Below are 23,724 nucleotides of genomic sequence, written 5' to 3'. Positions count from 1 at the left end.
GGAGCTTGGTTATTATGTCTCTTAAGTCTCTCTTAATTTTAGTCCAGTGCCTTTTAAATGATACTAATGTAAGCTTTCTGTTTATCAAGATAAAATTAACATATAAAGTTTGCAGTTTTAACCAGTTTAAAGTGTACAGTTTAGTGACTTGTTATATTCACGATGTTGTGTAATCATCAGCACTATCTAATTCCAGAACACTTATAACACCCCAAAATGAAAACTTCTACCTTCCAATCCCTCCCTCTTCCCATCCCCTGGCAATCGCTATCTACTCTGTCTCTATGGATTAGCCTATTCTGGATATTTCATAAAAGTGGTGTGTGTATTTGACTATTTGTGTCTGGCTTTTTTCACTTAGCTTGATGTTGTGGGATATGTCAGTAATTCATCCCTTTTTATGGCTAAATAATTATTAGGATAGACCACTGAAGGGAAGGCCATGGCCTTACCTTACATTTTCAATATATTTTCTTAATTTGGTTTTTCTAACAAGTCTAAGCAATACCTTTGTCCTCCTCTTGAATAAGACAGGCACTATAGAATTCTTTCACTTCTCTCCAAACTACTTCCTCTCATGTCCCAACTCGTTTATAAATTGCTCAAAATTCATGAACATGGGGTTTTATCAGAATATTTGACCAATTTCTGTTATCACCTTTGCTTCTTGCATACCCCTTTTTTTCTGAGCTCATCCTTTAAGATAGTCTTTCACTGAGGGCCTTTAGGTGGTAAACTGCTTTAGGCTCTGTGTTCTGAAAAGTCTTTATTTCTTTTTTATTTTTTCCAATCAATTTAGAAGTTTATAAATGTCTTTATTTCACCCCTGCTCTTAAATGATAGTTTAGTTGACTATGAAATATAAACATTTACTCAGGGTTTTGAAGATATTATCCTGTCGTCTTCTGGTAATGATTGTTGCTGCTGTTAGGTTCACTGTTGTTCCTTTGAAAGTCCTGTGTCTTTTCTTTCTAGGAGATTTGAGGATTTCTTTCTCTGTGATGGCTGGCTCTCTTGCTCTGATGTGTCTCAGTAAGAGTTTATTTGTCTTACTATAGACTCAGTATGTTTTTTCAGTCCGAGGACTCATGTTTGCCTTCTATGCTGGAAAATTCCTAGTCATGGTATTTATAATATTGCTTCCTTCTTATTGTCTCCTTCTGTTAAGTATGTTGGACACTTGTCCTCCATGCATTCTACCCTCCATGTCTCTTAACTTTTCTTTCATATTTTCTCTGCACTGTGTACTAGCTGCTTTCCTTAATCTGTCTTCCAATTCACTAATTCTCTCCTTGGCTGTATTTATTCTACTGTGTAACCCGTTTCTTAGATACTGTGTTTCAAGTTCTACATCTTTTCTTTTTTTTTTTTTTTTGAGACAGAGTCTTGCTCTGTCGCCCAGGCTGGGGTGCAGTGGCCGAATCTCAGCTCACTGCAAGCTCCGCCTCCCGGGTTTAGACCATTCTCCTGCCTCAGCCTCCCAAGTAGCTGGGACTACAGGCGCCCGCCACCTCGCCCGGCTAGTTTTTTGTATTTTTTAGTAGAGACGGGGTTTCACCGTGTTAGCCAGGATGGTCTCGATCTCCTGACCTCGTGATCCGCCCGTCTCGGCCTCCCAAAGTGCTGGGATTACAGGCTTGAGCCACCGCGCCCGGCCTAAGTTCTACATCTTTTATTCCTACAATTTTTTTAAATCTTCATAGTCTTTTTTTTAATGGCTTTTGCTTTTTTTCTTATTTTTCTACACATCTTAAACCAAGCTTATCTAACCTGTGGCCCATGGGCTGCATGTAGCCCAGGATAGCTTTGAATTTTACACAAATTCATAAATTTTCTTAAAACATTATGAGATTTTTTTTGTGATTTTTTTTTTCCTCATCAGCTATTGTTAATGTTAGTGTATTTTATGGGTGGCCCAAGACAATTATCCCACGTGGCCCAGGGAAACCAGTAGTTTGGACACCCCTGTAAACAGACTTACTTCAAGTTTCTTTTTTCTTTTTTTTTGAGATGGAGTTTCACTCTGTCACTCAGGCTGGAGTGCAGTCAGTGGCATGATCTCGGATCAGCTCACTACAATCTCCACCTCCTGGGTTCAAGCAATTCTCCTGCCTCAGTCACCTGAGTAGCTGGGGACTACAGGAGTGTGCCATCATGCTTGGCTAATTTTTTTTTTTTTTTTTTTTAGTAGAGACAGGGTTTCGCCATGTTGCCCAGGTTGGTCTTGAACTCCTGATCTCAGGTGATCGGCCCGCCTTGGCCTCCCAAAGTTCTGGGATTACAGGTGTGAGCCGCTGTGCCAGTTCTCAAGTTTCTTTTTATTTCACTATTATTTTTAGTTCCCTGGGTGTGGATTCGCCTACTTGTTTTGTCTGTGGGCAGGTGGGCTTTTCCATCTCGTCACTGCACGGCTTCCAGCCGCTGTCCCTTCCCAGGCGCCTGCCTTGCTGTGTGTGCTCCGTGTTGTTGACGCTTCGGTGAGATCACTCCTCACTTTGTCTTGGCTGTGGCCTTTGAACTTCACCAATTCCAGACTGGTTTTGACAGTGATTCCTCTGCTCAGTGTTTCTGCACTATTGTGGAAGGCAGATTCTGGCCCCACCCTCATGCAGAGGTCACACTAAGGGTTCTAGTTTGTCACAAGTGATCCTCCCCCTCCTGCCTGTTCAAGTCTTGGTGGTTCCCTTCTTGTACCCCTGTGGGCAGACATTTTCCAGTCGCTATCCAGCAATGAGACAGCACTCACTTTCTGGAATGGTATCGTTTCCTGCTTTGAGACAGCATCTCTTTTCCCTGAACAGTATCCCAGCTCCAAACGTGTATACTTCGTTGTTACCTTCCATGGGCCACTAACTTCCATAAGCCAGACGGTTTCACTCCTGCTAATGCCTGTCTCTGAATTTTTCTTTCTTGCTTTGAAAGTGTTTATTTAACAAATTGAAATCTCTATGTGTTTGAAGGGAGGTGTGAACTTCCTGTATCAGCTCAGTCTGCATTTTAACTGGAAGTCCTTGAATTCTACAATTTTAGGGGTCCAAGACCCTGCGATGCCTGGACTCCCTGATTCTGTGTTTTAATAACTCTATTATCCCGAAATGAGGAGTCTCATATATTTCCTTTTGGATGCTGGCTCCCAGGCAGGTGAAGATCGTTTCTAAGATGTGAAAAAGGTGCTTTCCTGCCTCCTCATTCAATATCCACCCTTGTTTTCCTATCTTCCTCCCCACTCCAACCCAACAGTTTGGCCCTAAAACAGTTTTTATTTTTTAGCAATAGGATCTTGCTCTGTTGCCCAGGCTGGAGTGCAGTGGTATGGTCTCAGCTCACTGCAACCTTCACCTCCCAGGTTCAGCAGATCCTCCTGCCTCAGCCTCCCTAGTAGCTGGGACCACAGACATGCACCACCATGCCTGGCTAATAATTGTAGATTTTGTAGAGAGGTTGTCTGGCTATGTTTGCCCAGGTTGGTCTCGAACTCCTAGGCTCAAACAATCCTCCTGCCTCCGCCTCCCAAAGTGCTGGGGTTACAAGCATGAGTCACCACGACCAACGTATAACATTTTAATCATAATTTACCTTCCCTTAGGGGATCCCTAAAAGACCAACCCCCTGCACCCCAAATGGTCAGATAGAACTGTGCACTAATAGTAGGAACTCAGATACTGTGATGGGCAGAAGGAGAGACGTTTCTAGGCTGAGGAGACAATTGTTTGCCTGTAAGACTGTATGACGTCACAGTAAGAAGTCCATCCTCCCCTCCCAGCAGCTCCAGCACCCCCACCTCCATCTCTGGATTTCCCAGCCTGAGTGTGAAGCTGTTTCCCTCGGGGCTTCACACTCAGGCTTCCGGCTGGCAACTTAGAGCTTGGCATTTCCGATTGCTCAGCCCTCCCTCCCTGAGCCTGTTCTAACTCCACGCCTTCTCTCCTTCTCCAGTGGCACCATCCTTGTCCAGACCACCATTGTCTTTTCTTTGGACAACTACATGGCCCCTAACAGGTCTCCCTCCCAGCCTCCACTCCCACACCTGCAGCCCAGTCTTCATGTGGCAGTTGGAAGATGCTTCTAGATCCACACATTGTTTATGTCACCTTCTCTGCCTGGCTTCAGTCCTTCAGGGGCTGCCTGCTGCTCCTGGAATGAAGTTCACATCTCTTACTGTGGTCTAGAGGGTGCCGCAGGACTGGGCCCTCAGTCACCAGCCGCCAGGTTTGCTTCCAGATCCCCCCACCGCAGGGCTTTGCACATACTGTTTCCTTTGCCAGGGACTCTTCCCTGGGCCTCTTCTTCCTTGTCCTTTCAATTTCAGCTCTGGATGCTTCCCCACTCCTCACAGGACCAGGGCCACCTGTCCCAGGTTCTCACTTCCCGAATGCCTCACCTCTGTAACACTTATTGCAGTGCATGATTTTATCTTATTTATGTTGGCAATTAGCAATGTAGCAGAGTGGTTAAGAGTTCTGACTTTGGGGCTGGGTATGGTGGCTCATGCCTGTAATCCCAGCACTTTGGGAAGTTGAGGCGGACGGATAACCTGAGGTCGGGGGTTCGAGACCAGCCTGATCAACATGGAGAAACCCCGTCTCTACTAAAAAAGAAAATGCAAAATTAGCTGGGCATGGTGGCACATGCCTGCAATTCCAGCTATTCAGGAGGATGAGGCAGGAGAATCGCTTGAACCTGTGAGGCGGAGGTTGAGGTGAGCCAAGATCGTGCCATTGCACTCCAGCCTGGGCAATAAGAGCGAAACTTTGTCTCAAAAAAAAAAAAAAAAAAAAAGAGTCTTGACTTTGGAACTAGACTCTGGTTTCAAATCTTTTTTATATGGCTAAGGAAATAAGCAGTTTCCTCATCTGTAAAGTGGAAAAAAAATGGTATTTACTTGCATCATTGTACTGTGGAGAATAAAAGGAGTTATAGGTGTAAAGTGCTGAGAACTGACCTAGCAGTGGGTAGGCATGAATGACTAAGTGCCAGTGATTATTATCCTCATTGTTAGTGTGATTGGTTCATGACTTCCCACTCCACCACTGTTGGACCCAGCCCCAGTGAACAGGGACCACTTCTGTCCTGTTCACCATTGTCCCCTTTGTGACTGGCACATAGTAGGTGTCAGTGGACGCTGACTGCCTGATGAGACAAGCCAACAAGCATCTGAAAGAAGGGCCATGTTCCTGCAGGCATCCATCATGACAGGCACTGTGCAGAGGGCAGCCCTCGAGGGCAGGCCTGGCCACCGGCCTTGGCAGAGGGGACGGGAGGTACGAGCCTCTCCTGCAGAGATGGAGGAACTGCTACTGCCTACACCCTTGGAGATGCACAAGGTAGGCACTGGGGGTGAGCACAGGAGACCTGGACCTGTGTCCTGACGCCATGAGCACCGTCATGGGACTCCAGAGAGGCCCTGCCCCTCTTGGGGCTTTATTCTCCTCCACCACAAAACCGGGTTGAGTTTTCCAAAATGCTCATCATTTGGGTGACACACAAACTCATACACATGCACACCTGTGATTCACGCTGGCTATTATTATTTTTCTTTAAGTAGATGTGCTTTTTTTCCCTCCACTTAAGTTATTTTATCTATGTGTTTATTTTTTTGAGACAGGGTCTGGCTCTGTTGCCCAGGCTGGAGTGCAGTTGCTCGATCAAGGCTTACTGCAGCCTTGACCTCCTGGGTTCAAGTGATCCTCCCACCTCAGCCCCCCAAGAAGCTGGGACCACAGGCATGCACCACTACACCTGGCTAATTTTTGTATTTTTTTAGAGACAGGGTTTCAACATGTTGCCCAGGCTGGTCTCAAACTCCTGAGTTCAAATAACCTGCCCACCTCAGCCTCTCAAAGTGCTGAGATTACATGTGTGAGCCACTGTGCCTGGCCTTAAGTTGTTTTGTATCTCATATACACATATTTACATATAACATATAAACCCTTCTACATGTGTGTGTGACTTCTATGTATCTCACACAATGAGAAGCCAGTGTCTTGTGCCATCTATAGGTCATTATGTAAAAATAAGATGGCTTGGTGGCTCATGCCTGTAATCCCAGCACTTTGGGATGCCAAGGCGGGTGGATCACAAGGTCAGGAGATCAAAACCATCCTGGCTAACATGGTGAAACCCCGTCTCTACTAAAAATACAAAAATTACCTGGGCATGGTGGCACGCGTCTGTAGTCCCAGCTATTCGGGAGGCTGAGGCAGGAGAATCGCTTGAACCCCGTAGAAGGAGGTTGTAGTGAACCGAGATCGCGCCATTGCACTCCAGCCTGGGTGACAGAGTGAGACTCCAGCTCAAAAAAAAAAAAAAAAAAAAAAGATGAGGAGGACAATCCCTAGCCAATGGTCCTCAGAAGCTCTGAGCTCTTTGGTAAATGGGAATGAGTGAGGGTCAGGGAAGGTAACAGTGCCCTGGGCAGGCCTCCTCCCTGATGGAGCCAGAGGACTGAGAAAGGGCTGAAAGGAAGTCACTCCTAAGGGCTCCCTTGTACTTGAGTGTGGTGGCTTGGAGCATCTGCTGTGGGAGGGAGGAGGAGGGGTTGGGGTGGGTGAAGGCCAAGGGGCAGGAGGCTGGGGCACTGCAGCCTGGGGGGTATGGTTGACCAGAGGCGCTGAATGCCAGACCAAGGGATCTGGGCTACTGTGAGAGGCTGGGGCCAAAGGTCAGAGTCCCAGGAACCTCCTCCTCCTGCTTCCAGGTGACCCTGCACAAGGACCCCATGCGGAATGACTTTGGTTTTAGCGTCTCAGATGGCCTCCTGGAAAAAGGCGTCTATGTCCACACTGTGCGCCCTGATGGGCCAGCCCACCGCGGGGGCCTCCGGCCCTTTGACAGGGTCCTGCAGGTAACGCTGGGGCAGGGGCTGCATAGTGGGGGTGGCATTGTTCCCTAGCCTGAGGGTGGGGAAAGAGCCTGCATCTATCACCTGTGAAGAGGGCAGGAGAATGCAAGTCGTCTGAGTCAGGTTAGCCTAAGTTGCGATGCGGGCCCCAGCACCCTGAGCCTCAGAGGCTGAGCACACACAGACCTTTTTTCTTACACCCCATGCCCACTGCGGGCCAGTGGGGGCCTTCCTCTCCCAGGGCTGATGGAGCATCTGCCCATCTTGGAACTGACTCTCTGAGACACGTGGCCTCTTCAGACTCCACAGCAGAGGAAACAGACTGGAAAGTCACACGTAGATATTTTTCTGCCTTCACCCAGAAGCAACACTCATCACCTTGCTTCACGGCCGATGGACCAAACCCTCATGTGACCTTCCTAACCGCGAAGGAGCCTGGGAAGCGTGGGGCATCCTGTGCTGGGCACCCTGTGCCACCCCTTCTCATGCCCTGGCTGTTTTTGCTCCCTCAGTGTGGTTTTTACCATATTTATATGAAATTTACTAATTCATGTTTTCTCTAAATTGATGGCACTTTTTCAATTTACATTGACTTTGAAAGGAAACTTTTTATCTCCATTAGGAGTGCAAATCTAGCACCCCCTGCTTTGAAATAGAAAGTGGGTGTAAAATGCAAATAAAATAGAAAGAAGACAATGTCACGTCACACAGTTCTAGGCAGGAAGCTCTCTGAGTGTGTGGTCTGCTCTTTCATGTGAGAAAGGGAGAAAAACAGGAGTTAGAGGGGTGTGAAGGGTATACCCGCCTCTTCCTAGGACTTTCTCTTTGATGAAACCTAACAGAAGGACTGAGAGAGAGAGGAAGAATGTTCCTGTGTGTGTGGTGCTGGAGATGTCAGGGCTTGTGTCAAGGCTGGGACAGGGCCCACTTTTAGGACATCACATGCCTCTCGCTCCCTTCAGCCCCGCAGGGCTGACACCTCGGCTCTGTTCCCTTGGTTGTGCCCCATGCAGGTCAACCACGTCCGTACACGGGACTTCGACTGCTGCCTGGCGGTGCCGCTTCTGGCTGAGGCGGGTGATGTCCTGGAGCTGGTCATCAGCCGCAACCCGCTGGCACACAGCAGCCGGGCCCCCCGAGCGCCAGGCCCCAGCAGTCCCCGGATGCTCTGAAGTCAGCATGTGGGCCGAACTCCTAAGGGACCACCCAGGCAGATCCTGGATCCCAGACACGTAGCTGGGCTGGAGAAGCGGCCACCCACTCATTCATCTGTTGGTCTGGCAGACCCTGAGCCTGGGGTGACGCTTGGCCTCTGTTCCCCAGGTCTGTGGTGACTGGGGTGCCAAGCAGGGAGGCCTGCCCAAGTTGGAGTGACAGCTGGGGTCTCTCACCAAGTTGGGTCTCCAAGATGCCCAGAGGAGCCTCCCTTAAGAAGGGTTGGCACAGGCTGCTCAGCCGAGAGGAGAGAGGCCTGGGGGCTGTCCCAGGTCCCTGTGGGGCCTCCTTGGAGAGGTCGAAGACGTAGGGAGCACTTCCTCCCAGCAAAGCCATGGAGCTGGAATGAGCTGCAAGGAGGAGTGAGTTCTCGGTCACAGGAGGTGAGCAGGCAGGAGCTGGATACCCCAGCGCAGGCGTGCATTGGGGCATGAGGCATTCCCATGATGCGTGCACACGCGCTCGGGGGGTTGGCTTCCTGATGGGGAGCCACTTCCTCTAGAGACTCGGCCACCAGGAAGGATACTGCTTCAGATGGGAGCCCAGCTCCTTCGCTTCTCCAGAATGGGGGTTTGAGGCTTGCTAGTCCTGAGATTCTCAGATTCCCAGAATCTGGTCCCCACTTATGAGACGCTTAAGTTGGGGCGTCTGGGATCCCAGGAAGTGTTGGCCCTTTGATTCCGAAAGTGGGTGATTCTTTCATTTCAGCATCTCAGTCTGAAGCTTCTGGCACTTGAGACTGGTTCTGGGCCCATTGGGCAGGCTCTATGGGCCTCGGGCTCTCAGCCCTCCTGCTTCTGTAGGCCGTGTGGCCACTGACCCATCTGCACGCCCACTCAGCCCAAGCCCCTCCTTGTGGGAGGAGTCATTTTTGGGACAAAAGACCCTGGAGCTTCCATTCGCCTGCCATCCAATGAAGACTGAAAAGTGATGGACACAGGACCTGTGAGGCATAGCACTCGTCTTTACAGCCAGATCAGTGGAGGAAGAGGAGAAAGAGGGAGGCAGATGGGAGAGAGATGGGCCAGAGGAAAAGATGGGACACTCTTGCCCAGTGGAGGGTGTCCAAAGTGCTTATTCAAAGAAGTCTATTCCCACTTGAAATCTGGAAGCACCAGCATCCCTTAAAATCATTGTCCTCAGTGTCCACAAATCAGAGACCCTCTTCATTTTGAGAAGGGTGTGGGCCTCCCTCGCTGGTCTAGCGAGTGGTGCCTGGGGTGGAGTGGGCAGGCGGGTGTAGCCAGGGCTGGAGATGTGCTTTGCCTGGCCCAGCTCTCACAGGGGTCTCTGGAAAATGGGGCACCCACTCCCACCTCCACCTGTCTCCAACCTGGGATCCTGGAGGCCGGAAAAGTGCTCTTCCATTTGAGAGAACAAATGGGGAGTCAAGAGGTCTATTCTTTTCACCCTCGGTCTGTTACCTGTTTGCTGTGTGACCCTGTCTGGGTTGGACCCCCAGCCCCTCTGGATGATCACAGGTGGACAGTCTGAGCAGACACAGGCTTCCTGGTCAGGGACAGAACCAGGTCTACCGACCCACCAAGGCACCCTTGGGGAACTGCCCATGCTGTCTCCCGGGGGCCTGCCTCCCTTACCCCTCCCCTCCACTTCCCCAGGCCCTGCCCCTCGGTGCCCTCCCTGAGGGCCCTGCATGCTTGTGCCTGGGGTGCTCAGCACCTCTGCTATCTTGGATACCTGTGTACTTAGCCCAGGGGGAAAGGGCACTGCCTACCTGTCACAGGGCACCAAGCGAAAGCCAAGAGCCCTCACTTTGCGGGGGAGGGACAGCACAGCAGAGGTGTGGCTTCTGGACACAAGCAGCCATAGCTGTGTGACCTTGGACAGGTGGCTCAGCGTCTCTGGACCTCTGCTAAGCAGCAGGGCTGGACAGGACACACTCTCAGGGCCTCTTGGCTTGGGAAAACTGCATTGACTCCAGGACTCCAGGCGAGGGAAGATGCACCCGACTCTAACCAGTACCCCCTCTGCCTCCTCGGGCTGAGGCCTCTGCCATTCTCCCAAACGTATGCAATCAGGCCCGCGCTGGGCCTCCCAGCCACGCCGGCCTCCTCATATGCAATATTTCTTCTGGCTTCTCGTGGGGATGGGTCACCCCCGACTTGACATTTCCTGACACCTTTCCCCAGTGAGCGCCCTGCCTGCCTATGCATTTTGGGAACAGCCCCTGTGACATGTCCCCTTCCACCACCCCCTCCCCCAAAGCTGTATTTTTCTCTGGCTGAGATTAGAACATATTCCTTGTAAAGTATTTTTCTACATCGGGTTTTCTTAGGGCTCTTGGGAAGCACAAACGCCAAGGGGCTATATTGCAAAGGCCGCTTATGGTCTGTTTGGGGCCCTCATCTAAGTCTTTGTCCTACCAGGGGTTGCAGTGGCTTGGGGTAAGTGCTATGGGGATGATTTTTTTTTTAAATAAAATTATTTAAATCCACCTAGAGTAGAAGTTTGCTTTTTTAACAAAATCATGGGTTGGCAAGTCAGCTTCCGTATGGGTCTGGTGACATCTCACCTGATTTTGATGATTCATTAATTCAAAAAGTTTGCCATTTGCTTCCATCATCCAGCCCCTGGGCAACATGAATCAGACAGATTTAGGTCATGTCTGCACATTCTGGTGGCAGGAAGACAATCAACAAGCAAGCAAATAAATAATTATTTCAAAAGGCATCAAATGCAACAAGGCAAACAAAAAGGAGTAATGGGATAGAGACACCAGGGTGAGGGGCTTTAGCTCACAATGTTAGGAGGGGTTTCTCTCAAGAGGCGACATTTGCAATGAGACCTGAAGACAGGAGCCAGCCTCCGTGGAGACCTGGAGGAAGAGTATCTCAGGAAGTGGACACAGCCAATGCAAAGGCCCTGAAATAGGAACGAGTTTGATGGTTTCAAGGAAGAGAAAGAAGGCCTGGGAGGGGAATGAAGCTGGAGACTAGGTTGGAGGTAGCAGGGATCGGGGGGAATGGATTTGATTCTCTGTGCAGCGGAAAGCCAGAGGCAAACAGTGGTGCCTGCGTATGGAGTCTCCTTAGCCCAGGTTGGGAAGGTATTGGCAGGAGGGCAACCTGGGACTGGCTGCTCTCCTGCAGTGTCCAGAGAGTATCTAGGGCAGGTGAGCTGTGGGGTCTGGGACTCAGAGGCCAGGGCCAGGCCCCACTGGGGAGGCCACAGTTCTGTGACCAGAGGAAGAGGTTTTTTCCGGGAAGTGAGTATCCTGTCTTGGGAGCGGTGTAGGCAGGGGAAGGGCCAAGGCAGGCAGCAGGCACTGCTCTAAGCCCTTTGCAAGAACTTGCTGGATCCTCCCAATAGCCTTCGGAGGTGGACTCTATTCTTGTCCCATCATTACAGATGAGGAAACAGGCACAAAGAGGTTGAGTAACTTGCCCAAGGCCACACAGGTAGTAAGGGATGGAACCAGGGCTTGAACACAAGCCACATGGCCAGGACACAGAGAGAGAGGGAGGGAGGTAGGCAGACGCTGTCAGAAAGAGCCAGAAAATGGGGGTAGAGTGGTCTTTTATTCTAACATTCTCTGTAAATGAGTTACTGAGAATTTTATCTGGTTAGTTGGGCAAAGGACTCAACTGACTCCCAAGTTTGTCCATCCCAAAGGGTGGGGGGGCTGTTGGCAGGAAGGCTGCCCGAACATGGACCTGTTCTGACCCCAGAGAGCCTTAACTGGGTATTAATGAGTGCCTGCACCTGGTGGTGGGGAAGTGGGAGAAGGGCAATCAGGTTTGCTTCTCCTCTATGCTTCCCCCACCCCGCCACCCACCACCTGCTTTCTGCACTTCCGACAGGGCAGCCCAAGGCTAAAGAGGAAGGACTGAAAGCCGCAGCAGGTGAGCACCTAAGGCTAACAGCATCACCTCCAATCATCCTGGTGGCCTTGATGGGGACAATGGTTTAGTCCAGATGGGGAAACTGAGGGTCAGGTGACTGCTGCCAGATCTCCCAGTTGTACAGGGCTGCGCATGTAGCAGGTAGAATCAGTAGAACCAGTAGAGCCAAGAGCTTGTGGGCCCCGGTGCGAATTCAGGTTCTTTCATGGACTTGCTGTGTACCCCGAGAGAGAAAGCTGCTTCCTTTGTGAGCTTCCATGTCGGAACCTCTAACCTGGGATAATACCTACCTTTGAGGAGCGTCCTGGGATTGGACGGGAAGCCCTTTATAAAATGTAAAGCGTTTTATAACACAGAACACAACCCAAACATGTTGGATGTTAAAAAGGAAATGTTTATTTTCGTGTTATAAGGTGATTACAAACTCCTCTAAAAAAAGCAAAGATGAATTTAAAATATCGATATACATATTTATCTAAAAAGCAAAAGAGAAAAAAACCCCTGCAAATACAGGGAATCATATCATAAAACATTTATACACAAAAGCTTGTATACTGCAAGACTGAACTACACACCAAGGATCTTGTTCAAATACAAATGTTCCTCCTCAGAAGAGTCTCTTGTTGGTTGATTTTTTTTTATATAAAAGTTTAAAATACCTTAAAAATATTTTGAAGTTTTAAAAAAATGTCCTGATGAGCCAGACATATTTCTGGAAGGAGGCAAGACCCACGTTCTCAGTTTTCTCTTGTGCTAAATACAGAGTCACAGTTGCTAGGGATTGGGAGATTAATTGGGTAAAAAAAAAAAAATGAAGCCAACATTTCAATTTGAAGTCAAATATATAACAGGATGCTCCATCCCTCGGAGAACATGCCAGAACATGTCTGTAGTGACACCCACAAGAAAACAATGAAAAAATGCTTCCTATTACAATGATATATATTCTGAGGGTCAGGGAGAGAAGGAAAGGGGGAGGGCTTCCCCCTGCTTTCTGGACTGCCCACCTCTACAAGTTTTGCCCTCTGGGTTTGTTTTGTTTAGTCTTGTGGTTTTGTACTTCGATTTTTGCACACAGTGGTATTTACTGCATCTACACAGACAGCCTGGCCTGGGACCACATGGGTCTGAGGGATGGATGGGACCTCAGGCCACCTTGAAGGATTTTCTCTCGGGTCCTTTCCTGGCTTCTGTCTGAGTCTTGGGTGGGGTGGGGTGGGGGGAGCAGTTAGGTGCCTGTGCCTTTAGACTGGCTACCCATAGCATTTCCCCAGGGAGAGGGGCTGTGCTGGGAGATGCTGGCTGGGTGGGGGACCATTGTGTGGTGGTACCCGGGCGATACAAGAGTGCCCTGAACTGGGCTGAGGGGCCATGCTGTGCTCTCCCCTTGTGTTTCCCCGTCTTTGGGGGTGTGCTGGGGATCTGGGGGGCAGTGAAGGAGCTGCACATGGCCCAGGGGTTATGCTGTCCTGGAAGGAGAGCATCCAAGGCCACTTCCTGCTGCCTGGAAACTGCTTGCAGAGCCTTGGGTCAGTCTGGAGCCAGGGCGACTTCATCTAAATCCTGCCTAAGGATCTGGCACACCTCTGGCTTCTCTGCACCTCAGTTCCCTCTTGCACAAACAGGGATCTCAATTCCTAGCTCACCAAGGGCTGCTGGGAGGAAGGAGGGCCCCGTGCAGGGCTGGGGTGTGCAGGCGAGGCTGGAGTCACCCAGCTCACCAAGCCACAGTATGGGTCCAGTTCTGCGAGGATGTGGGAGTGTGGGTGCTGCTGCTCCCCTCATCCCTGAACATGGAGGGGAGGGCATTTCCTTTTCCATAAAGGCTTATCTTTGGTTGTCAGGAAGACCTTGAGGATGTTGCTGGAGGTAGCCCTGGTCATACATTCACCATTCCCTGCACCTACCTCGGAGAACCTGCAGTTAGAGCTGTTTCAAGAAAATCCATTCCTGGCTCACAGTGCCTCCCTGGGCCTCAGCTACCTCATTTACATCAAGGGCATTGGGTTAGGGGACCCTGGAGTCCCTTCTCTCCCTGACCATCAGGAAATCTCCACTGTGGCCCTAGCATGGCCCATCTCAACGCAGCATCTCCCACTTCATCTTAAAAAGTTGCTTTAAACAACCCCCTCGTTTCCTTTCCAGATCTGGCTGGCTGGGCTATGTGCGAGCACCAGCATTTCTGATCCATCCCAAGCAGAAAGCAGGTGAAGGACTTTGCCCATTCTCTATACACAGGTGGACCAGAGTCATGAGCTCTCACAGAAAGTTTCGTTCAGACGGAGACATGAAGGTTAGGCATTATTACACAGGTACTCACAGAGCTACGCTCTGCACACAGAGCCAGGGCTGGGCGAGAGGGCTCTGATTGGAGACAGGTGCCTTGGGGAGGGTCAAGGAACGGCTTGGGGAAGGTGGCCGGCCTTCCTTCCAGGCGGGGCCTGGGGACTTGGTCTACATGTGTCTTTGGTCTAGAATTTGGTCTTATAAGAAGAGGCCTTCCTCAGGCCATGTCCAGAATGTTACAATTTGCCTACCAACCCAAAATACTGTGGCCTTTCACCCAGGGAGCCCCTGCTGGGGAGATGGAGACTGAAATGACCACAAATGCCCAGGTAGCCACTGCGTGCCAAGCCCCCTCTTCCTCACGTGCCACCTGCCCTCAATCATTGACAGTGGTTAGTTTACTAAAGTTATATAAGACAAAGGAAAACAGGTCACAATACTACTCCATAAAATCAGGGAAAAAACAGTAAAATCAAATCAGACACAACGGCAACCATAAATACATAGAAAACTAGGAACAAGTTAAAATCGTTGAGAGTTTGGAATAGGACTGGGTGTTGTTTGACAGAGTAGATAGCTTTGGAAACAGTGAAATGTGTATACCTGCCAAAGATGGGGTTCAGAATTGCCCCTTGGGAGGGGGGCACCAAAGGCTTACCCCTCCTCCCAAATTTAAGAAGGGGTTTCCAGGGTTCCAAGAGCCCCTGCTGTGAAAACTCTCCGGTCTGCACCCCTCGAGGCAGTCAGTCACTGCCTACGTGCGTGGTCGTGTTTCGGTTTCATTCAGACTGAGCTTGGAAGTGACTGTTCAAATGGCACAGTTTAGGTCCAAATAGGGGCCGGGTGGGGTGTGTCTGCCCACGGGATTTGAAAGGTATAGTACCTTCTCTCCTGGTTCAGAGACAACCTCTGCTCCACATAAGGCCCTTGGTCAAGCCAGTTCTGGGGGCCAGGACCCTGACAATCCCAACCTTCTAGAAAACTCTCCTAGGCCTTCTCTTTTGGGTCCCCAGGTGGTAAATGTCTGACACCAGCTATTGCAGGGGTTTTGAAGTCAAGAGCTTTGTTATATCCTAGGTCAGCACCACGGGCTGCCCTTGTTCTGAACTGGGAGCACTTCCCCCAGTGGAGGATCCAGACTCAAAAGCTGCTCTTGCTGTGCCTTGTTAGGTGCCAGGGCAGCCCGGGGTAGCATCTTTAATGAGGACTTGGCAGGAGTCTCCCAGGCTGAGCGTGGGGAGTGGGGAGATGAGGAAAGAAAGCACCCCTCCCCGACACCGGGCCCATCTGCATGCCTGGGGCCTATATCCTTCGATCCACTCACCTCCCCACCACTCCCCTAGTCCCTCAACAGGTATGTCATGCTTCATTCCTGCAGGCAACTTGAAGAGAGGCTGAGATGTTGCATGGGGAATGACCAGAACCTGTTATGACCCCGTTCAAATGCAACAGACTGATCTGAGCCCTGAGACCCCAGCTCCTGCCGGGAGAGCCTCTAGTCCTTCTCTGCCTGGAATGCCCCAGGAAGGACTGTGGCCTGTGCCTTCACCACCTGTTGTGAGGCTGAGTGGTGAGCCTCATTCCTGCCAGCCTTCTTGGATCTCTAGCAGCTCCCTCTCTGGCCAATGGTTGTTGATGGTCTACTGACTATCCACTCACCATCTCAAAATTAAAAGTGGGATTTTCCTTCTGGTATAAGTTTCTACTGCTCTCAGAATCAGACTTCTGCTATAGGGCCTCCTCATTTAGCTTCGGCCGGTCTCCTTTATGTGAAGGGTTGGTTCATTCCTTTGGCATCTCTTTTCTTTGCTAAGCTACGTTTAATGAGGTATCTCCTCACAGTCCTCCTTTCTCCTTACCTCTGGGTCTGCCAGCTAGTGGGTCCTCTCTCCTGCTATTTCTTCCATCTGAACCAGGATTTGGAAGGTATACCACCTTAAGATGGGTGTAGAGTCCCAGGAAAATTCCATCCTGCGTTTACTGGACAGAATTTTCTGCCAGCTACACAGCACCGAAGAATTGCTTTTGAAAATGAGATCTATTGCTGGCAAGAAGATCAATTCAAGTGGTAAAAGTATATGACAATCTTTAAGTGTATATATACTTATATGTAAAAAAAAAATACAAAGAAAAATTTACCAAATTCCCATAAAATACATCTAATTCAGTATGAAAGCTCTGCCTCTCCACGGACATCTTCCCGTGGGTTTTCTTTTTGTACAAAATATCCCCCAAATCAAAACAAAACACACACACACGATACACACACACACACGCACACACACATACCCACAATTACATTTTCTGTGACAATTACAAAAAAAAAAAAATCCTAGTGCAAATATAAAGCTCTGTAAACCTGGCCCTATGAGAATCTAATGTTAGTAAACAGCAGGAAAGCGGCCGGCCCCGTCGACCCGAGAGAGCTCACATCATGGTCTCCACAATGATGTGGGTCGGTTTCACCAGAGCGCCGTTCATGACGGCGCGAGAGTTGTAGGGCGTGGCTCCCTCGCGCTCCACAGCCCAGCGGTTGGGTTCCCTTGGGGTCAGCAGGTACTTGACTCTCTGGAGAAGGATGACAGGAGTGAGGGGGGAAAGGTCAGGTGGCCTGGTCTCCCCTTCACCGGGGCCATCTGCCTCCTCCTGAATTGGCTGATGTGCTGTTTGTCTTGGGCAAACTCACACCCTCTCTGATCTCCTGTTTTTGTCCTTTTTGGAAATAATGGAATTGAACTAAGGCACTCCTAAGGTCCTGCTAGGCCCGAACTCAAGGCAGAACTCCTGTTGGTAGTTTCCTTCCTTGGCCAAACCCCTGCTTACATTCCTATAGGGACGGGGGACTCAACCTTCACACGCTTTTCTCTTCTATGGGACTAAAATATGCCTCCCTGTGATTCTCTCCCCTGATTCCTCTGCCTTGCAAAGCAGCAGTTGAGTTCCTGTCATTTGTATGCCCTGAGTTGGACAACTGTCTTAAGCCTCCATGGCTCCCACCTTCCCCAAGGAGAAACTCCAAACTCCTCAGCCTCCCATAAGCTACACTTCCTGCCTTCTTGCAGAGACAGGTCTTCCCTAGTTCCGTGAAGGCATCCAGTCCTCCCAGCAGGGTTTACGTCTTAAGGGCTTGGAGAACCTCGCTTGCATTTGAGCTGCCCTTTGAAGAGACAGGAGCTGTATGGGAATTCTATATCACTCCTGAGCAGCGTGAGTTTTGTCCTTAGTTGGTTGAGGGTCCCTCTCCAAGGATACTCAGAAAATCCATGTCAGAACTAGGACTCAACCAGACTCCCACCCCCGGGTCCACCTCTTGCCAAGTGTCCACTCAGAGACTTGAATAGGCCGGCAGTTGAAACAAATGAAACAAACAAACAAACAAACAAATCAACAAGCCCTCTTTCTAGGCATTTACATTCAACTTAGGTATGTTACAAACTTTTAAAAGCTGCTTATTAAAAGCTACAGTATTTCATTTAAAAACCCAGTTTTCAGTAATCCCAGCACTTTGGGAAACAGGAGGATTGCTCAAGGTCAGGATTTAAAAGCAGCCTGGGCAACACAGTGAGACCCTAACTCTTAAAAAAAAAAAAATTAGCCAGGCATGGTGGTACGTGCCTGTAGTCCAAGTTACTCCGGAGGCTGAGGAAAGAGGATCGCTTGAGCCCGTGATTATGCCACTGCACTCCAGCCTGGGCAAAGGAGCAAGACCCTGTCTCTATTATTATTATTTTTTTTTAAATCCAGTTTTCCATCTTTTCTTGAAAAGCTGCAAGATCTGGCACCTCCAGGCCCAGGTCCCCTCCATACAGCACCTTCTCTAGTTTGCTCCTAGCCCTACCCCCCTGGCTTCCCTCACCTGAGCCACCTGCCAGCTCTCCCCTCATCACTTTGCCTCTCCACATCCATACAATTGGCTGTGCATGGGAGGGTGGAGGAGAGTCAAATCCCCAGGCAGCCACTTGGGGCTTTGCCTACACAGGAGGCTCAGGCAGAGCTGGAACCATCCTGGGACAGAGATCTGGGTTTGCCAGAAACTGGCTCAGAGAAGCTCATGGCTGGCAAGATGCCTCAACTTGTGCAGGTGGGAGCCCCTAAGAGGCACATAAAGAAAGATAGACAGATGGTGGCTCAACTGCCTTCAGAGGGGCCTTTGGTGAACTCAGATTGGCACAGGAGGACGGTACCAGTGTGGGGTGAAGCCTGCCCTCACCCACTCCTCCACCTCTTTCCCCCATGCCAACTCCACTCCACCCAAACTTCTAAATGTGGGCTGGACCAATATTTTAAAATGAGGCTTTGAAGGACACTAAGTTAGTGACCTGTTGGATGTCCCCCTGAACCAATGGTATGTAATTGCTGTGGGCACTCACCAATCAGAACAGAGACCCCAAGACCAATCAGAACCTTTAGAGACCCCTTGCTGTGCCCTAATGAACCCTTTGGCTTCTGGATAGTAAGGACATTCTGGAAATTCTGGTTGGGTTGGCCTGGAGTATTGAGGGGTCACCTGGAGGGCTCAGGACAGTCACTGTTCCCTGTCTGTCCCCAGGCCCAGTATTTCAGTCTGTTAACAGCTCATAGAGCCATTCAGTGTTCTGGCTAAAGACTGGTTGGGGTCCTGCCCTCTGTCCTCTGAAAAAATAGAATGGGTGAAAAGCTCCAGGAAAACCCCAGGGGCCTCCTCAGTTTCAAGGATTTCTTCCTGCCCTGCCAGCTTCCTCAGTCTCCCCTCCCTCCCCTGCCACCAGCATCACCTCCAGGCCATTCCCCTGCCCAGGAGGAAACAGGACCCAGCCCAGCAGGGAGCCAGGGCCCCAGGACATCCTGGCTCCAGATTTTTAAAAGAGAATAACAATAAAAACAGCCCAGAACAAAACAGTGCACTCTTGGAGCCAGCCCAAGCTCAAAAGGTTAAGGGAGATTCTGAGAAAAGAATTTCTTGGAAAGAGTGGGGCCTTTGCCAGGGCCTGGGATCTCCAGGGCTGTTGGAGGAATTTCTGAGAGGACACGGAAGGTAGGTGGGGCCAGGGGAGGCCCCGGCAGGCACAAAGGCAGAGGTCTGGCTGCCGCCACAGATCCGGAGAAGACCCCGCATGGGCTGGGATGATCCTAAATTTGGCTCCTCAATAAGAGAAGGCATCTGGGTGGGGCTCAGGCTTCCTCCCCAGGTTCCTGTCTTTGTCCCACCGCTTCAGGAACATGGCCCCACTGGTCCCAGGATAAAGCCCTAGCTCTTAGCTTGGCATCCAAAGCTACAGTCACCTCTCCAGCCTCACTGCCCACCCCCACCCTGCCAACACCAGGAACACCTTCCCTCTCACATTCTCCACCTGGCAAGTTCCTCCTCGCCCCACAGCCCGGCTTCCAATGTCTCCATAAAGCCTTCTCCCATGTGAACTGTACTTGCTTCCCGTCTTCCCACAATGCACTCTCCTGCCCACAAGCTGAACCACTGGATGGGTGAGGGAACTATGGCTCAGAGAGGGCAGGTGACTCGCCTGAGATCACGCAGCAAACCAGCAACAATCACCTTTGGCCTTGCGCCTCCCACCTCTCCCGGCCCTCGGCCCAAGCACTCACCACAAGGAACGGCCCCTCGGTCTGGCAGAGGCGGATGATGATGACCAAGGGAACGCAGAGCATGGAGGAAAGGGCCAGGCTCCAGCCCAGCCCAATGGCCCAGTTGGGGTACACGTATGTTTTGTTGTAGGTCAGGGGTACATACTTGACGAGCGAGAAGATGAAACATCCCTGCAGAGAGATGGGAGCAGTCAGGAGAGGGGTCCTGGGCATTGGGGGGTCGGGGGCTTCTGGGACCAGGACTGGTCTCAACCCGAGGGAAGGGTTTCTCTCCTTGGGAAAGGCCTGGCTTAGGTCTCCCACCCCTCTCTGCTGCCACAAGGATCCCCCCCAGTGAAAACAGAGTCGTTTGCCTGCTCAAAACCCTTCTGTGGCTCCCAGTGCCAGCAGATGCAGCCCAGACTCCTCAGTGCAGCCGGGAGTGTCAGCAGAAGCTGCGCCCCTCCCTCCCTCCCTCCCTCCCTCCCTCCCTCAGCTCTCCCTCCATGTCCACACTCAGTCACCCTGAAGAATTCCTTCTAGCTCCTCTGCCACTGATCTCTGGGTCTTGGCACACGCTGTTTCCTCTTTCCCCCTCTTCTTCTTCTCATCCTAACTTGGCTCCACTGGGCCTGCCTTACTTGCCCAGGCACCACCCAGATCTCTCCTTTCAGAAAGCGAGTGGCTGTAACCATCTCTTGGGCACACGTGTTCTGCCAGACTGCGAGTCTGAGAGTAGGCACGTGTGTGTCTTGTCCTATTTCTTTAACACCCAGCGCAGCTCCAGGTACATATAGCAGGTGCACTGTAAGTGCTAGCAGTGTAGATGAAAGCCTTTTTTCCCTGACTGCCGCCCTCCACCTCTATCTCTGAGCCACAGGCAGCAGGGGCCTGGGCACCTGGGCCTTGTCCTGTTCAGTGTCCACAGCCCAGCCCCAGGTCCATACTAATGGCCAGTGGCCATCAGCATGCATGAGTGGTGGGGTGGGGTCAGCCCTGTGCCTCCAAAGGGAGCAAAGCCCACCTTTCCCTGTGAGAAGAGCACCTAAGGCTGGCTGGGGGCTCCCGGGGCTTCTGCTTCTAGTCAGAATGAGAGCATCTCTGAGGAGGGCCCAGGGTGGCCTCGGATTGGTCCACAATGTGAAAATGGCCAAACTCTTCAACACCTACTAACTGGGATTTGACAGGAAGATGCATCTTTCTAAAGCAGAGTCAGTGATGGGCCAAGGGAGAGCACCAGCCTGCAGGCATCTTTTACTGGGCACCTACTGCTCGTCTGGCCCTGCTGTTGTTCCCATCCCTATGTGTAGGGCTGTGGTTCAGATGACTGAGTCCCAAGAGATGCTGCCCTGGGCCCTCCTAAGCAGGAGGAGCTTGCAGCCAGTGCCTGCCTGTTTCCCATTCCTCTCCATGAGGGGGACTTCATCTCACCACCTGGGAATGCAGCCTATCTCTGACATAGCCAGCTCCTCGGGGAGGGAGATAAAGAAACCGAGGGTCAGAATGGTGAGAACAGCTGCGCACAAGCAAACATTAAACCAGGATGAGAACACAGGTGGGTCAACTAAACTCATCTCCAATGATAAACTCGTCAGTTGTTGTGGTTACTGGCTGTACCATTACTTATTTTTGTGGGGAAAAGTCTGCACTTCAGAGGAAAATGCTTCATGCATATTAAATAACAGTAACAGTCTAAGGTCGTCAGCTGCCACCGGGGTCCTCCTTCACGGTCTCCTGGTTTTATAAGTGGGCAAACTGAGGCCCACAGAGGGAAGTGACTTGCTTGAGGTCATACCATGAGTTAACAGCAACACTGACTAAGTCTGGCCTGACAGCAGGTCACGGAGGGGAGGGCCTATTTGTCCTCAGCACCTGGCCCCTAAATCCAAGGAACATTGGGCCATTTGTGCTCCCCATAGTGGAGTTGTGAATGGCAGGACGGATGTTGTCTTCCTGGCAATAAGCTCCAATGGTCACGACTGATTGCAAACCCTGATGGCTTTGCCATGGAGGAATTCCCATTCACTGGCACCTTGGAGTGGGACCATGAAGCAGACTGCATGGGCAGGTGCCGAGGCCAACTCCAACATGGCAGGTGAAAGCATCCTCGTGGGAAGAACAACATGGCACACCGATGCCCTTAGGCCTGGGTGAGTCCAAAGCTTTCCTATCCTTGGGAGAACCCAGGACTTCCCCTCTCTAAGCTACTACCCCCACCTCTCCATGGAAACACCCCGTTTCCAATGTCTCTGACCTCTCTACTAGATATCCCAAAGGCCCCTCTACTTCCCCAGTGACCTAAACTGAGCTCATGAGCTCTGGAAGGTTTGGGGAAAGAATGTGCTTTCAATTCTGGATCCCCTCAATTTCTCAGCATGCTCCAGATACACTGTCCTCTTTTGGGATGCCTCGGCCCTGCACAGGCTGGCTCCTCTGCCAGAAATGTCCTTCCTGTTTTCTCCTCCTGACAAATTCCTACTTATCCTTCAAAACTCAAGCTAACCCCCTGGAGCAGCCTTCCTCCCCTCTCACAGGCAGCGCTGAAGCTGGGTTTATTACGAGCCCATGCTGAACAGATGCTGCATGAAAGATGGTTTAGCAGGTGAAAATGTCAAGCCCTGGAGAGAAGAGGCCACCAGCTAGAGCCACAGAAATGGAACTCACAACACAGAGAACTGGAGTGATCACAGCCCAGCTGTACTTCATCCAGGGCCCGGGCCGATAGCCAATCATGTCCTCAATACCGTCATAAAGGTTATCACCTCCTGCAAGAGACAGAGGGGGACATTTGCTGACACAGCGTTCGAGGCCAGCAGCGGCTCAGGGGCCATGAGGGGGGGTCTCTGGGACCTGATCCAGGCCTCTGCATCTCCACATCATGGATATCCAAGTGTGGCAGAAACAGACATTTACACAAAATTCAAATGTAACTCTGCATCTTGTATTCTTCTGGCAATCTGAGGCACACCCCAAACCCTAGGTGTGCAATCTTAGGCACAGCCCAAATGCAAACCCAAGGCCTCAAGGAGGTAAAAAGGGAACATTCCAGGTCCTGCACAACCAAGTTCTGAATTTGTGAAAACATCCAGTCACGCCTCGCACCTTTAGCACCAGGAGAATCTTCAGTGTGGCTACAGTGAGATTATTTGTGTAGTCTAGGTAGGGAGAGCCTACTGTTCAACTCAAATTGAATTCCCTTAGTAATCTCTGCTTCTAAAGTTTCTAAGTAGAGAAGCCCAAAGGAGAACCTTGAGAAAGGACACGAAAAAATCTGTACTCACCATATATCCAGGCAATAACAAAACATTCAAAGAATGCAACCCACAAAAGGCATACACCGCTAGCTGCATAGTAGTCAAAGAGCTGAAACACATACATGCCACCCTGTGAAGAAAAAACCACAAAAGGTCGATTTCCTACCTGATCTCTCATTTCTTTCATATACAAAGAGCTCTGGCATATCAATAAGTCAAGAAAACCCAAGAGAAAAATGGGCAAAGACTCTGATGACCAGATAAATATACAAAAAGATGCTCAACTTCATGTTTGACAAATGTAATTAAAAACACACATACAGATAAATGAAAGCAAAATGATGGGTCCACGGGAGCCTGCTTCCCAAGGAGGTGCTTCACACCAAGTGCAGCTGACAGAGAAGACTCCAGGGTCACCCAGCTGCTCAGTGAGCGGCCCTGCAATCTGACTTCCGGGGTGGGGGTTCTTACAAACACCTCCAGGAAAACACTTTTACTTCTGGTAAGGAAAAATGGTGAAGCGAAGCCCTGAACTGGGTTTTCGGAGAATTGTTAAGTGGGACCCATTCCTGGGGAACAGGGGAGGTGGTAGGGGGCATGCAGGAGAGAGCATGCCCTGGCTGGATGCTGGGCTTCCATTCTTAGTACAATCTTTATCTCATCTGGCTTGTCTCTTGCTAGGCACGTCTTAGATGCTCCTGTTCCC

The 23,724-nt window shown here is 50.5% G+C and overlaps 2 protein-coding genes across 7 annotated transcripts in view; one reads left to right on the top strand and one right to left on the bottom strand.

The window, feature by feature from the left end:
* GRIP2 (glutamate receptor interacting protein 2) overlaps positions 1-10,511 on the top strand; it is a 50,945-nt gene extending 40,434 nt beyond the window's left edge. For 2 of the 3 annotated variants that reach the window (XM_050781614.1, XM_050781613.1), the window contains 3 exons: positions 5,181-5,324; positions 6,698-6,844; positions 7,855-10,511. In XM_050781614.1, coding sequence (XP_050637571.1) covers positions 5,181-5,324; positions 6,698-6,844; positions 7,855-8,013 — 450 coding nt within the window. In that variant the 3' untranslated portion in view covers positions 8,014-10,511. The remainder of the gene's footprint in view (positions 1-5,180; positions 5,325-6,697; positions 6,845-7,854) is intronic. The other variant, XR_007723588.1, reaches the window with a different exon arrangement.
* Positions 10,512-14,176: 3,665 nt separating this feature from the next.
* The window catches only part of SLC6A6 (solute carrier family 6 member 6), an 85,577-nt gene continuing 76,029 nt past the window's right edge, over positions 14,177-23,724 (bottom strand). For all 4 annotated transcript variants that reach the window (XM_050781666.1, XM_050781664.1, XM_050781665.1 and 1 more), the window contains 4 exons: positions 23,046-23,148; positions 22,429-22,529; positions 19,786-19,956; positions 14,177-16,773 (listed from right to left, as the gene is read on the bottom strand). In XM_050781666.1, the coding sequence (XP_050637623.1) occupies positions 16,633-16,773; positions 19,786-19,956; positions 22,429-22,529; positions 23,046-23,148 (516 nt within the window). In that variant the 3' untranslated portion in view covers positions 14,177-16,632. The remainder of the gene's footprint in view (positions 16,774-19,785; positions 19,957-22,428; positions 22,530-23,045; positions 23,149-23,724) is intronic.

The sequence above is a fragment of the Macaca thibetana genome, chromosome 2 (assembly GCF_024542745.1).
Source record: "Macaca thibetana thibetana isolate TM-01 chromosome 2, ASM2454274v1, whole genome shotgun sequence".
Lineage (NCBI taxonomy): Eukaryota > Metazoa > Chordata > Mammalia > Primates > Cercopithecidae > Macaca > Macaca thibetana.
The sequence above is the reverse complement of the archived record's forward strand: the minus strand, read 5'-3'. Positions and strand labels throughout refer to the sequence as shown.